Raw genomic sequence first — 15,199 nt, forward strand, 5'->3', positions numbered from 1 at the left:
TTTTTGCTGGATCTTCACATATCTTTCAACACAATATTCAGGATTTCAATCTAAGGCAAATACCTTTTTTTTTGCTGGATCCTATTGAAAAGGATAGTATTGTTTTTTCATCGTTTATAAGAATCATATTCTTTAGTATGTCACTCATCTTAGATTGGGGAGTGGTCTATATTATGCGGATTTGATGGTAGTTAGGAATGTGAATGGGTCTCACTATCATCACCATGCATAGAGAAGTTTTGTTTATTATAATACAACACCCAATTTCTACTTCGGTTTAATCCACAAGTCGGGTAAATCAAAACCGAACCATTCCGAAAGATAAAAAATAATGCTTGATCATTAACAAAATTACAGAGAAAGCTACAGAGAATCTCACTTGAAATCAAGAATGTGTAAAAGAGTTTAATCCTGTAAAAAGGAATCTACCATAGATTATAGACAATACGAATGGTAGTTTATGTGCCTTCCTTCCTTTTCCTGTGGCTTCCATTGCTTAAACTACTACTGTACCAAACAATTCCTTTTGCCCTCTTTGTGTGGACCAGAGACTTCTGATATTTTGGTTTTCGCGACTTTCCGCTTATCTGGTTTAAGGATTCCAGCACGAAGGTGGTATGCCTTGCTTCTCAAACCATTCAGGCATGCGGAACCGATCATAAAGTGTTGGTCGTACGTCATCTTCCTCAGACAGTTGTTTCAATAGCGGTAGAATAACATCCAAGAGCTGCAAGTTATATAATCAGATTAGTTTCCATGGGTCACAATAGTCTACAAGGTCAAAAATGTATGAGAAGAGTAGTAATTAATAGAGACCTGAGTGTCGTTTGGCTGCCCTGCGGAAAATGCAATACATGGAATCCCATTTGATGGTTGCAATAAAAAGCTGAAAGGGTTATTGTCAACAATTACTGTCCTATACATATTCTTTGATGTGCTTAACAGATCCTTCACATGATCCCGGTATTGCCTGTTTACGAATTGCAGACAAGGTATAGAAATCTCAACAACCTATCACAAACCGTTTTTTTTAAGATAAAACACAGCAACCTAATTCAGGATAACTTACGTGCTGACAGTTGAAGGTCGATAAAGTCGGTTGCTGAGCACTTTCCTGGTATCTATCCTATCCACAAGCGGTCTCGCATATCCTGCAGACACGAGGCATGAATATTCAACTGTTAGGATTATGTATTTGAGCATTAATTTGAGAACAGAACATAATAACACTCAGAAGTAAATCAAAAGACCTTCAAGACCAGCTGTAAACAGAACAAGATCTGCGAACTCGCTGAGTTTCTCCAAGAACTCGTGCAATCCAGGACGCTCAAACACCGTGACATAATTGATCTTAGGTTTCCCATCACATTCCTTCACAAAAAAAAGAGTGACTTGTATCATAATACGGAAGAAAAAGTAAGCTAGCTTGAGTGGAAAATGTTCTGAAAGAAACCTTGTCCGTTGATAAGCACTCCAGCTCAAACCACTTCAATCCAGCTTCAATTGCTTGATTGCGTAAAGCAGCAGGTAAACTCGACGTCTCATATGCACACACTAATGTCTCATCCAAGTCTAGAACTACCTGCAAACACATATTCAGTTATCAGACTACTCATAAAACCACCACTAGCTACAAGACTTTACTAATTGGCTCCAGAACAAAAGACCATATATATGCAGAATACTGCTGGCATTCAGTAAGGTCAGTGAGACTCAAATTAGTTTGCCAGAGGATGAACCTAGTTTGCCAGAGGATGAACCTATAAAAACAGGCTTTCAACATGAGTGATACTATGAAGACTTGAAGAGAATACAGCCAAGAAAAAAAAGTTTCACAATATCGATGAGCAATAGAATCAGGAAGATACACGATATTCAAAAGTCTCTACATTTGGAGAATACTCTGTCTCAAACCAATATACTCTTATACTTGCAAGCCTATATGAATGTCACAATGAGAAAAGTAATAATCTCATCAACAAAAGTGGTTACAACAACATATGCTATGTTATGCATCAATTTGTGAGCTTAACTAGAGACCTGAGCATCACATGAAACTTCTCTATAAAACCATAACTAAAAACACTTATTTTAGTTGAGCGAAGCAACAACTAGATGTTAATATGTAAACACATTTCTAAACTAGTTCAGAATTATATGCTTGAGCAGTAGAAATGGACTACAGCTTGTAATTTCTGAACCTAAGCAGTAAACAAGAGTGATGTGTATCAATGGTAACATAGTGTGCTAGTTAATCCTTCCTAGCAGCAAAAATGTCAAAATCAAACTAAAATTCCAAAAAGACTTTGACCAATTCAACAAACACGATACCTTAAGTCTATGAAATCGGCTACGATCACTATCGCAGGAATCGGAAGTGGAGGAGGCGATATCGACGGTGGTGGGAGAGTCAGCAGCCCTATCGAGCAACTCAATAGCCGGCAAAGGTTTGAAACCATCGGCGTTGGCTTTAGCAGAAGAAGAGAGAAGAGGATGATAACCAACGGCACGGAGGATCTGAAGAAAGATCTGATAGAAGAAGGCGAGCCAGTTCACCAAAGTCTTCCACACTTGAAACGAACGAGGCGAGTAAACAACATCGGCCTGAGTCAACTCAGCCATGAGAGTTTGCGGCGGCTCTCAGGATCGTTGTTGGAGAATCTGAAGAAAAAAAAGGTGTGAGAGAGAGAGAGAGAGAGAGAGAGAGAGAGAGAGAGAGAGAGAGAGAGAGAGAGCAATCAAAAGATTTTGGGTTTCTTCTTCTTCTTCTTCTTCTTCTTCGTCTTCTTCGTTTTGTTTTAATCAAAAAATTGAAATGAATTATATAAAATTTAATATTTGAAGGTTTAATTAAAGAGGTGTGTGTGAAGAAGCTATGGCGATGGTTCGATTTGAGAGAGACATTTATGTAAATGAACCCACGCGCCCTCCCCCTCCCCCACTTGATGCGCTTTGGAATTTTACTATAATGTTTTTATTTTATACTATACTACTAATAAATATGATGATTAGGAGAAATATAAAACTTATGTTTTCGGTAAAGCAAGAGAAAATATTCAAAGGCTGTCATGCCAACAAGGATTATGCCGAAAACGAATATGTATGGAGTAAAGACGATTTATATGATTTTTATTTTATAGAGTTTCTTTTTTTTTTAAGTTAAAGAAAAGTCATGCATTTTATATTTAAGGAATTAATTTTGAGCGTTTGAAGGAGGATGAAATAGGCCAAATCTGGCGGAGAACGTTTAATAAATGTGACCAAATTAATTGAATATCAAATTCGTTGACATCTTTTATTAGGTAACCATTTTTCTAAACATATAAATTGTTTCATCGTTTATGAATCTATCAATAAATTAAAATATACCAATGATGACCAACTAACATAATATACGTATTTTATGCAATCATCTCTATCTGTATTTTTTTTTAGTATCTTTCATAAGGATAATATATTTCATCATTTCAATGTTTCTAACATCGATCGACACGTATATACCACATAAAACAGAATCACTGGATTCATATTTTGCTGACAAAATAAAAATAAAATTTTTGTTTTTTCTTTTCTTTATAAAATCATAAAATCATGACTAATAGAAAGTATAATTAGGATGTGGAACTTAATGAATGAATCAATAAAACATTCATATTCCTATAATAGCTACTCAAAGTTTCAAAGGTCACTCAAACCCACTTATATGTTATTTTTTATTGCAAAGAAAATTAATACATTCGTTAAATATCTTTTTTATATAAAAACCTAAAAACTAAAAAGACAGACGAAGAATTGGACGTGAGAGACACGCGCAATAAAAATGAGGGTGGGAGTTAAAAGAACGTAAGAAAGGAGCCAATAGGAAAATACATATTTTGTACGAAGACGCTTCTTTTCGTCTCTTTCTTTGTTGGACACATCTCTTCCTTAACCCGATTTTTTTTTTTTATCATCTCTCGGTTTGGTTTTATTTGTTACAATTCTCCACATCAATTTCCGGTTTGGCCAATTCAAAGGGAACATGTACCAATTCTAATTTTTATGGTTTATGTCTGTCCAAGACCATAGAGCCTGTCTCTAAATCATTTCCAAGAACAACTCCAATTTAGTGGAAACTTTACTCAACCGGTTCAAACAATTCACGTGGCACATTTTCATTAGTATCCACTATTTGCATAATTAATAAATATGTTATGATCCACCCATTGCTAAGAGAAGGGTCGGAGACACACGTCCACACACACACTAGCACATGCTTGCAAACTTTAAATGGCCAGGTCGCTCTCTCTAATCCCCAAATCGATAAGACAAAAAGTCATCAAGTTAAGAAGCTAGAAGTAGACATGCTTGTCTTATCTCTTAAGATTATTCCATATCACATTTCACATATTAATGATTTCGAATCAGATTAATATGATTCGCAGTTTCATACCATAACTAACGCTTTTAGGATAAAATCTGGAGGTGAAAGAACATAAATTGTGGTGGAGCTTGCCAAAATTATTCATAGTAAGATAACATCATACCAAAACCAGTTCAACATATTAAAAAGTCTAAGGATAAAGGTTGTATTAAAAACCATGGTTATATCGCCTTTATAGTGTGTTCTCGATGATATCTTTTGAATCTATGTCATGATAAATATGATTGCTCATATATGATATCTAATTGAAATACTCTTTTTGAATGTTGCATATCATGGAATCACTGTCCAAAACCGTTATCTAAATTTAAAATATGAAGAAAAAATCATGTTTACTTTTTGTTTGGTATATGTATCCGGAGAAAATTCCTCAAGTGAGTTCTAATCAAAACACTCATCTCTTGTTTTTGTTTGACTAAATGTGAATTTTGGTGTTAACAAAAAAAAACAATCTGGATGACTAACTCTAAACTAGTTTGATTTGCTTACACATGGTTGCGAGAATGTTTAGAATAAAATAGTTTTATGAAAGAATATTTTTATCACCGTGAAGATGACAAAATTATTCTAATGATTTGCATAGGGATTTCATTTGTTTTTAAAATTACGATTATCCTAACGATCATTTTATCACTTTTGATTTTCTATACTAGTTAACAAAAACAAAATAGAATCTAGAAATATAATACATAAAAACATGCTTATTATGTCCATGCTTTCTCATGTGGCTACATTGGTGAAACTATACTCTATCAAACAAGTCCTTTGCCTTTTCTAATGGACTATATAAATTATTATAACCTTGAAAATATTGTTTCATGGGCTACTTTATGATTCTTAATGATTTTAGTGGGCTTTTCGGCTCATGAGCATTTTAAACATAAATATTAAAATTTATGCAACCATGGTTCTATATACTACAAGGGCAAGTGCGTGGTTGAACTTAATAAAAATATTATCTTTGCAGTTTTCTGATCGAGGAGAGTTTGCGGTTTTGTTGACCCCAAACGGAATATATAGAAGAGATTTTTGTTTTAAGTAGCGGCAAAACTATATATGTTCTTTTTTTCTTTTCGGAATGATCGATCGCAATATACCAATATCAAAATTTCTAAGATTATATCATTTTTATTGTTTATTTGCTAATGTAGCAGAGACTATATAGAGAGACTCTACTGTAGAATAGGGTTTGTATATGTTAATTATTGGTACCACTACAAGAAAACATGCATATTTCCTACGAAAATTCCTACAAAATATTTGGAAGGAAATATTTCCTACCAAAATACTTCACATTTATTACAAAAACAACGATGCGAAAGAAAGCAGAAGGGAATTTACTACGGAAAAGCGTGTGTGAAAGTTGTAGGAAATTTTCCTACCAAATTCATACAAATATTACTTTCGTAGGAAATACTAGAAGGAAAGAGGGAAGAATAGTGTAGGAAAATACGCGGGTGGAAATTGGTAAGAAAATTTCCTACCAAATTCCTGCTGCTAAAGATTTGTAGGTAACGGCGAAGGAAAACGGAAGAGAAAGAGAAGGAAATGGTATTGTAGGAAAGTTGAAGGAAATTATTCGAAGGAAATATATAGGAAAACTTGTTTGAAAGATTTTGGTAGGAAAGTGGAAGGTTTGTTTTCGACGCTCAAGTTGGACACCCAAGTTGATAACAAGTTGGATAACAAGTTGTAACAAGTGGGTAAGTGTATAATTGAGTGGGATGGGTGCAACAGTGTTAAATTTGGTAAGAAAAGAGTAGGGAACATAAAATTTTCTCCCTATATAAAAACTCAACCGATTCATTTGGTTCTTCACACTCATCTCATTCTATACACATCTCTCTTAGACTCTCTCGTATAGACATCTATCTCTTCAAAAAAAAATATTTTTTTAAACACTTGGGATTTTTTTTTTTTTTTTTATAATTTATTGAAAGAGAAAAAAATTGTTTTTTCCATGAATAATTTTCGGGCATGGTTAGACGGAGAAAGATTTCATTCCAACGGGATGCTGACGAGGGACTATGCAGCAGGACTTACAGAATTCATGCATGTCGCTATGAATCAGGAAAGCTGCTTGAGAAGTGGTATGATGTTTTGTCCTTGTCCATGTTGTAATAATAAAAAGTTTATCGATAAGGATTTAGTTTGGGGTCATATCTATAGAGATGGAATAATGTCGAGTTACAAAATTTGGTTTTATCATGGGGAAAAAGATGCATATCATGTGGGTAGTTCTAGTGGAAATGCACCAGAAAGGGTAGAGGAATCTATTATTAGGGAAGAAGAGGTTGAAACAGTTCAAATGGTGCATGATGCTTATAGAGAAAATATGAATTCCTTTGTAGAACATGAGAATACTATAATTAGTTTGCAAAATTAAAATTACACTAAAATCATACTCCCACACATTTACACTAAAATTATATTCAGTTTGCAAAATTAAAAACCATTGTTTTCTAACACAACCTATTAAAATCTTAATTTTCATTCATAATCCCACATATTTACAGTCAACTTATATTACATTTTAAATTTTTAAAATCATTGTTTTTTTTTAAACTAGTATTACTCCCACACATTTACACTAAAACTATATTCAGTTTGCAAAATTAAAAACCATTGTTTTCTAACACTATAAAAATCTTAATTTTCATTAATAATCCCACATATTTACAGTAAACTTATATTACATTTTAAAATTTTAAAAGCATTGTTTTGTTAAACTAGTATTATTGTTTAATTCCACAATTCCACCATCTAATTTGGGCCCTCTCACACAAAAGTTTGATTTTGAATATTTATAATTTGGGCCAGAAAATTAGTTAACGGGCCAAATATAGATCCATTAACAAAAAACAGAAACCCTAAAGACTTAACACTTTTTTCACTCTCTTCTCTCTACCGCCGTTGAAAGAAACTTCTGTAATCACACACCTTCAACAAAAACTTGTAACCTGCGCCGATTTGTCCTCTCTCCGACGAGTTCGCCGTCGTACCTACCCTCTCACCGGCGGATCATTAATCCTTTTCGTTTCTCACCCTGGTTGTTTCACATCTCACGCTCTACTTTGTAATCTAATCGCCCTATCTCTTCTTCTTCTTCCTATTCCTCTTAACTTCTAACATATCTCCTCTTCTTTCTTTCTTACTTGTAGATTACAAAGAAACAAATCTCCTTTGTCTTCAATGGCGAACCGTAGGCAACCTAGTCAAAGGAGGGCAGAAGAAAACTCATGGTCTCCTGTCCCACCTCTGAATTTGACAGTAAGTGACTTTGTTGTGTTTGGGTTAGATTTATTATTTCCTTCGTTGTGTTCGCTTAAAACCATATTTGTTGTTCATTGGCTGTCTGTAATTGTAGTGTGTAACTGTTTTTCTGTTCAAATATTACTTATGTGTGTTCTGTCCAAAATTGCTTCTCACTGCAAAACAATACCGAGTCTTTAAGGTTTCTATCTTAGGTGATGAGTTTCTGGTTATGTGTCGTGAAAAGGGTCTTGATTGGATTTTTAAAGTGAAATCTCATTATGGGTTTAATTCGTTGATGAGTTTCTGGTTATGTGTCGTGATGAGTCTTCTTTTAGTTGTTAACTATTTCGATAGGTTTATTACTAGCAGGAAGTTTCAGACTGATGGTGTTTAATGTGTTATTTTCTTCTGTCTAAGTATGTAAGCACGCTCTGGGAAATTCTTACTTACTCGCTGGGAGTAAGTACATTTATTGTCTCATATTGTGTTGAATTGTGGTCAACTTTGTTGTGTTCCTTAACTGTATTTTGTCCAATTGTGATAATTTTGATGATTTGAATTATTATTTCAGCCGCGTAGTCGCCAGGATTTCCTCCAACACATGGCTGAAGATCAACGTCGTTATGATTTCACAAGTCCTAGTTACTCGTTGGATGATTTACCGAGGCTTAACCGGCAGACACGGTTTGTTGTTTTACAGGTTTAGACGGGATCCAACTATGAAGATTACAAAGCAGATTCTAAAGATGCTTAAATCGGATCTCCCTAAACCATATCCCACTTATCGTTCTTTACCACCAGAAATAAAAAACCGATGGTTTAGAGCTTTTGCGGTAAGTAGCTAATTCCTTTCCTACATATTTTAAGTCATTTGTAAACACAATTGTATGTACTAACTCATTGTTTTTTGTACAGCAAGAGTTCCACTGGGACATGAGCATAAATGAAAATGTCCGAACAGAATACATGAAGCAAGCAAAAGCTTCTTTCAAATCAAACTTACGTGAGTGGAAGAAAACATGGCTGAATAAAGGTGCTGATGGTTTACCGGACTGGATGAAGGCGAGGAAACGTTTGTTTGATGGTTATATCAAGATGTGGAAAGATGATAAAAAGGTGCAGCAAGCTGTCAAAAACTCTAAGAATCGAGGCAGTCAAAGAAGTGGATTAGGTGTTGCTAAACACAACGACGGGGCAAAAACATTTGAAAGACGTTGGGATGAAATGGTTAGTAACTTCTGATTTTCTGCTTAATAACCTTAGAACTCTTAAATCTGTTCTTTGGTTGCTTTTCTCTTACAACGATTCAATATGGTTTTTCTGGTTTTTCATCCCAACAACAAGCATACTTGTGACTCACAAATCTGGTTAACGTTTGGTTTTAAATAATCTGGTTTGTGTTTCTAACTTATGCATATTAGTAACTAGTGAACACATGTATAACACACGTTTACTCTATCAATTTTGTAACATTTACACACGCATGCATGAACGTGTATAACACACGTACATGTTATTATTAAGATTTCTAGTACATGTTATTATTAAGACTTCTAGTACATGTTTTCTACACGTTTACTATACACGTTTTCTAGTACATGTTATTATTAAGATTTCTTTAACTAGTTACCACTTCTCTCTCCATATATGTGTACTTAAACATTTTTCGGTTAACAAGAGTGACTAATGTCTTTCTCTTATTGTTTTGTTTGTATGTGTTAGACAAGTGAGTTAGGTGAGGAGCCTAATGTTCTACACTTTATGGAACACACACACTTGGATAAGAAGACACGCACAATAAGTGACTTGAAGACAAAGCAGTATCTCGAGAAGGCTACAAGTGAGTTAGAGCTCCTCCAATCGCAACGTCAAACCGAAGGAGAAGACTCGGTTCAGTCTAATCCTCTTACACCTGAGGAGATTAACTCTGTTATGAGTAAAGTAAGTACGAATTATATTCCTCCCTTTAAGCTTTTCTTTTGCAAACTTTCAAACAACGATGAAGATTTTTGGTTTGTTTACTTGACAGGTTGTTCCAAAGGTTAGAGGAAAACGCTACGGCCTTTGTACTCTTTTGGATGAAGGATGCTCGTCTTCCTCGGGAACTCCGCGCCAAATTCCCAAGTTACGAGAAGAGATTCAAACGTTGAAGGCACGTGAAGTAGAGAAAGATCTTCAAATCAAGTATCTAATGGAATGCAACAAGCTTCTCTTCCAACGCTTTCCTGATCTGCGGCCACCTACTTTTCCGGAGAATCCTCAAGATGACGACGATGAGACTCAAGAGTAATAATTTCTAATTTTTAAAAATCTTCAACATTTTTATGGTTTTATGGTTGTTTGTCTCTGTTTTAGATGATTTGCTTTTCTAAACTTTGTTTGTAATATTGACGTTTGTGTAAAATACTTTTCTGTTATCTAAATCGTTTTAAATATATTTTTTGGTGAATTATATAATTAACAATCGATGAAAACGAGAATAATTTAGTTATTGGATATTTATTATTTCCTACCAAAGTATCCGAAGGAATGTTGCAGGGTCGACGTTTGAAGGAAAGCTAAAGGAAATTTGTAGGAAACTGGAATGAAACATTTCGTAGGAAATTACAAGGAATTAAATTTTCGTAGGAAAACATAAGGAAATAGTTTCGAAGAAAAGTAGAATGAAACGTGGTTTCGAAGGAAATTGGAAGGAAAGCGTTTAGAAGGAAATTAGAAGGTATCGTTTTTCCTTCCCACTAGTGGTAGGAAACACGTCAGAACTACCCTTCCCTTTTCCTTCAAAGTTACCTTCACAATTTTCTTCGGCACGATTTTGGTAGGAAATTTCCTACCATAATCTTTCCATCCTCGATTTCCTACGGGCGATTCCCTACCATTTTTTTGGTAGGAATTTGGTAAGAAACGTCTGTTTCCTACCATATTTTTACCCAAACGGTCGTAGGAATTTCATGTTTTTCTTGTAGTGTACGTACGTTACATAGCATTGGAAAAAGATTATAGTGGGTTGGATGCATTTGCATGAGGTGAGGTCAAAACTCATCGTTCAACATCTCGCTCAATCCAACTTCAAGAGAAACCTGAGAAGCATACAAGTTTCCTCTTTATAAACTCTCCTCTATATAGATATCACTCTTATATATGTCTTGACTCTTGATATGCGTTTTTTTATAATTTCAGTCTCTAGAGAGGACAGGCTTAGGATTATTACAGTGGAAATGTCATTCTGGGCTGCAGAAAATTATCTTCCAACAAACATGATGCTAATCGTGAGAGACATTCACAAAACATAGAGTTCGTAATTGCTTTCCACCGTTTGCGTTTGAAAAGGCACAATGTTATGTTATCTTGGCCCAGCCTGAAGACCCAGCAGCGCCGTAGATACGAAATATCTTTGGGAATTCCTATCAGATGGAAATGTCAATTGCGTCGAAAGTAACAGATCAGAACCTTCTATATCAAACAATGACGATACTACTTGTGTTGGAAGGGGAAGCTTGCCTAACGTGCTCTTTTCTGCTGGGGCTGCAGCTGGAACGCTAGTTGGTGCTGTCTTCTATTGGTTGAGCCGAAAGAGGTCAAATTAAAAGTTCATAAACTTTTATATATGGTTCGTATTAAATCATATGTGGAGATCATTCAACACTGATATTTTGGCATAAACATAATCCCCGGTAATATTTTGAAAACAAATATATTATTAGATTAACATGTAAACATATTTATATAAATAAAAAAACAGAAGAAAAACACACATCAAACCCATACCCTAAAAACATAATGCAAGCATCCTCATAATACAACACAAGATATATATAATACAGTACTTAACAGATAAAAGCATTGTTCATTATTTATACGACAAGAAAACATAAAACAACTATTAAAACTTCAAAATGTAGACACGATTCTACTATCGAGGGGATTTAAGTTCCTCGATCTGACATTTGCTACGTGGGCCTTGCGTACGAATGAATTGACGGTAGCGATCGAATGTGGTGGATAAGTAGAGAGCTGGTGAATCTACGGTCTCTAGCTCCTTCAACGGCTCGATCGGAACATCTCCCTTTGGGTTGTAGAAGAACGCCAACGACAACCTCTCGTTTGCAGGGTTCACGATCACTCTGTGTTCTACGCTTTTGTATATTGAATTGCTCAGCATCTTCTTACCAAACAAAAAAAAACACAAAATGTTAATCAACGTTCATTTAATATTTTATCAATACAACAAACTATAGAGATACGTGGCTAATAGTATAATTAATATCAAAACGAAGAAAGACAGAACAAAATGATTTGACTAAGTCGGCGGTTTTTAGTTATAGCACGTTCGAAACATGTAAACAATTGTGTGAGTTTGTGTCTTAGTCGTTGAAATTGTTTTTTCCTGTTCCTTTTGTTGGACTCGATGGACCTCTTCTTCTTTATGTTTTTTCCATTAATAGAGGCACATGTCGAATTAAAGAACGGAAATGAATATCGCGACGTGGTTTCACCAATACCTTATTGTTATTTTTATTTCCCATCAACTTTATATTTTCTTCTTATTATTACCCATTAAAATTTTATTATATATAAAAGAAAAAGAAAAAACAACGAAGAAGAAGAAGAAGAAAGATGCATGCACGTGCTTTATAAAAAACTAACAACTTCAATGAAAAAAGAAGATGAATATTATTAAGTCCCCTCCACGTGATTATTACTTTCTATTCATTTATTTTTTATATTTTTTAGTTTAATAATGAAAAACCCAAGCTAGTAATTATTATCAAGGGATCGATTGAAAAGTATGATTAGAGCACCTCCAATAGAGATGCTTAATGTATTTTTAACATATTGCTTATCATTATATGTAATGATTATAACCATAAAAAAAGAAAATATTGTAAGCACTATAGATTAAATTGTGATTATAAGCAACACACAAGCACTATTTTTGAAAATTTAATTTTACAAAATTGATTAGCACCCTCCAATGATGCTTACCATTGGAGGTGCTCTTAGGTAACGAAAAAAGAAGTGATTAATATGGATAAAAAGAACCAAATAAAACAGTCACCTGAATTTGGTCACCAATGTTAACGATGAAAGCATGAGGAGCTAGTTCGACTGTGATCCAAGCGTCGTCGGATCCACGAACCTGAAGAGCGGCTACTTGTTCGTCCGGCAAGAGAATGGTCAGCCCACCGGGATCAGAGTGGGGAGAGAGGCCGAGGGCCAACTCCGGCTGAGGACATTTCGGGTAATAATTAACCCTTAAACATCCTCCTGATTCCTCTTTACCACCAAACGCATTTTGAAGCATGTCCTCTTCTAATCCCAAGTTTCTCGATAATATCTTCATCAAACTCTCGCATAGTTTCACCATTTCCTTGCAGTAATCCTCTATTATATCCCTATATATATAATTCAATGTCAAGAAACAATAATTAACTTTTTTGGATTCTTTTTTTTTAATCTCTTTAATAAATTGAAGATTATTATAGCTCGATCGAACAACTATAGTATATTCGTCACATGTGTTTGCGTTATAAAATTAATATTCCACTAAAAAGTCGGACTAGTATACGTCGATTTGGCTTTCTATATATAAGATGAATATATATATATATATATATATATATTATACAGAAAGATAGTTATAATTGTAAAATATCCTAGGTTTCAGAGATAGCTTGAAGTAAGAGTTAGAAATTTAAAGAAAAAGATTCATAAACATGAATAAATTCCCTTAAATAAAAATATTAAAACGAAGTAAGAAGAAAATTTTGAAAAGAAAAAAAAAAAAAAAAAGAGAAGAAGAAGAAAATTTGAAACGATATGTACCGGCAATGAAGAGGCAAGGAAGGCCACTTGGTGTAATCCTTCAAAGACGAAGGTTGGTAGTGAAGAAAATAGTAATCGCTCCAATCAAGAATAGCACCCTTTTCTACGCCTAGTCGGCTTCCATATCCCTCATAAGTTTTGGGAGAATTAGCATGCATGTTTTTGAGCTCCATGGGAAGATGAAAGAACTCTTTCCATGTAGCTTTAGCTTGGTCCATGAGCTGCGTACTCATCCCGTGGTTCACCACTTGGAAAAAACCGCTCTCTCTACAAGCTTTTGAGATCTCATCAAGTGTTTTGGCTTGAAGAGTTATGTCGTCTGTGTACAAGCCACCTAAGTCAATGATGGGAATGGTGGTGGTGGTGTGAGGGTTGTGTTTGTTGTGAGAGTTTATGTTTGGACGCTGAGATAGAGGCTTTACATAGCGGTTTGGTATGGCTCGGAGGTTGCTTTCAGATAAGGATTGGACACGGACTATAGGCTCAGGCCAGTCTTGGATGATGCTCATGGCTTTGGTTACTTAGTTGATAAAGGGAGATAAAGGAGGAGGCTGAGAATGAGTGAAGGAGTAACAAGCTAGCCCTATATATAGAGAGAAGAGAAAACTATAAATGCATGCATCATTATTATTATTATTTTATTTTTTAGTAACTTTCAAAATTATATGTCAAAAATTAATCAATTATAGTGGTACAAGTTGCGCCATAAACCAGTTGGAAAACCATCCACTTTCGCCAGAACTAAAAATCTCATCCATTGCAAAAATAAAATTGTTTGTTTTACATGACTATAATATAAAACTTTAATTAGTGTTAGCGTACATATATGTTTTTACTAAAACGAAATTGTTATGCTTAATGCTATATATATATATATATATATATATACTTAATTAACACAAATTTTCAACAGCAACAAAACACAAACGCAAGTCAGGCTCATATGCATCTCAGTTCGTTTAGACATATATTCATATATACGAGATATATGAATATATGATGATCCGAATCTTCTTTTCAAATACACTAGAATAATTCTTGTAACCTATATTTATTATTTTATTAGGACATTTGTATTAGAATAATTCTCTACAACCTATATATGTATTTATTAATTTATCAGGACCACAACAAAACATTGGTGGTCCGGTCTGTAGACTGTACGTAATCGAGATTAGTTGTTCAAAAACGAAGTGCCGGTCTTGAATTTAACCACAGCGAGTCAATTGCTTAGGTACATGCATAATAGTGTATATAAAACGACAAAAGGGGAGATCTAATGGATAGATACTTAAAGACCTATCAAATTTATAACCACACAGAAAAATAAAAGCATACATGTCGATGAGGCCGACGTTAAATCTGGAAGCCAATTGTCGAGTGACATTTTTGTTGAATTTCTCACGTTTTATATTAGACTATTTAAAAAACACAATGCCAAAAACAAACCACTTGTATTAAATATATAGATTTTCGTGCTGTATATATATATATATGAAAATTCAAATTCCCACAAAATATAAGACTTTAAATGTTTTTCAAGTGTCTATATATTCCATGGGTCGATTGGTTGAGGCTCTAACTAGACCTAATTAATCTGTTAATGTAAAACTGATTTTGTTTTAATGGTTTGTCTTGGTTAACCCCAAAAATAAAATTTAAAAACTTAATATTGTATATTTATGCATAATAAAC

General features: G+C 34.3%; 2 protein-coding genes across 3 annotated transcripts; both read right to left on the minus strand.

Moving 5' to 3' along the window:
• Window positions 1-229: 229 nt before the first annotated feature.
• LOC17886766 (carboxy-terminal domain RNA polymerase II polypeptide A small phosphatase 1) lies at window positions 230-2,721 on the minus strand. Its single transcript, XM_006291500.2, has 6 exons — window positions 2,332-2,721; window positions 1,454-1,582; window positions 1,251-1,371; window positions 1,070-1,151; window positions 817-970; window positions 230-727 (listed from the first exon to the last, which is right to left on the minus strand). The coding sequence occupies exons 1-6, from the start codon at window positions 2,620-2,622 to the stop codon at window positions 593-595; spliced, it is 912 nt and encodes a 303-aa protein (XP_006291562.1). The 5' UTR covers window positions 2,623-2,721; the 3' UTR covers window positions 230-592.
• An 8,749-nt stretch (window positions 2,722-11,470) lies between these two features.
• Window positions 11,471-14,013, minus strand: LOC17887040 (probable 2-oxoglutarate-dependent dioxygenase JRG21). 2 transcript variants are annotated; one of them, XM_006291289.2, is made up of 3 exons: window positions 13,505-14,013; window positions 12,738-13,074; window positions 11,471-11,840 (listed from the first exon to the last, which is right to left on the minus strand). In XM_006291289.2, the coding sequence occupies exons 1-3, from the start codon at window positions 14,011-14,013 to the stop codon at window positions 11,592-11,594; spliced, it is 1,095 nt and encodes a 364-aa protein (XP_006291351.1). In that variant the 3' UTR covers window positions 11,471-11,591. The 2 variants fall into 2 exon arrangements, with proteins under 2 accessions (XP_006291351.1, XP_023639066.1); XM_023783298.1 differs by having other exon boundaries at window positions 11,471-11,843.
• Between the last annotated feature and the right edge of the window lie 1,186 nt (window positions 14,014-15,199).

The sequence above is a fragment of the Capsella rubella genome, unplaced genomic scaffold, assembly GCF_000375325.1.
Source record: "Capsella rubella cultivar Monte Gargano unplaced genomic scaffold, Caprub1_0 scaffold_5, whole genome shotgun sequence".
In the NCBI taxonomy this organism is placed as follows: Eukaryota; Viridiplantae; Streptophyta; class Magnoliopsida; order Brassicales; family Brassicaceae; genus Capsella; species Capsella rubella.

What these genes read in the sequence shown, in the direction of transcription:
- LOC17886766 (XM_006291500.2), bottom strand. Translation starts at nt 2,622, where the DNA reads ATGGCTGAGTTGACTCAGGCCGATGTTGTTTACTCGCCTCGTTCGTTT. An exon ending in GCCGATTTCATAGACTTAAG is followed by an intron (nt 1,583 to 2,331) that starts GTATCGTGTTTG and finishes ATGTGTTTGCAG; the next exon opens with GTAGTTCTAGACTTGGATGA. An exon ending in GTTTACAGCTGGTCTTGAAG is followed by an intron (nt 1,152 to 1,250) that starts GTCTTTTGATTT and finishes TCGTGTCTGCAG; the next exon opens with GATATGCGAGACCGCTTGTG.
- LOC17887040 (XM_023783298.1), bottom strand. Translation starts at nt 14,013, where the DNA reads ATGAGCATCATCCAAGACTGGCCTGAGCCTATAGTCCGTGTCCAATCC. An exon ending in TCCTTGCCTCTTCATTGCCG is followed by an intron (nt 13,075 to 13,504) that starts GTACATATCGTT and finishes TTATATATATAG; the next exon opens with GGATATAATAGAGGATTACT. An exon ending in ACATTGGTGACCAAATTCAG is followed by an intron (nt 11,844 to 12,737) that starts GTGACTGTTTTA and finishes TTGTTTGGTAAG; the next exon opens with AAGATGCTGAGCAATTCAAT.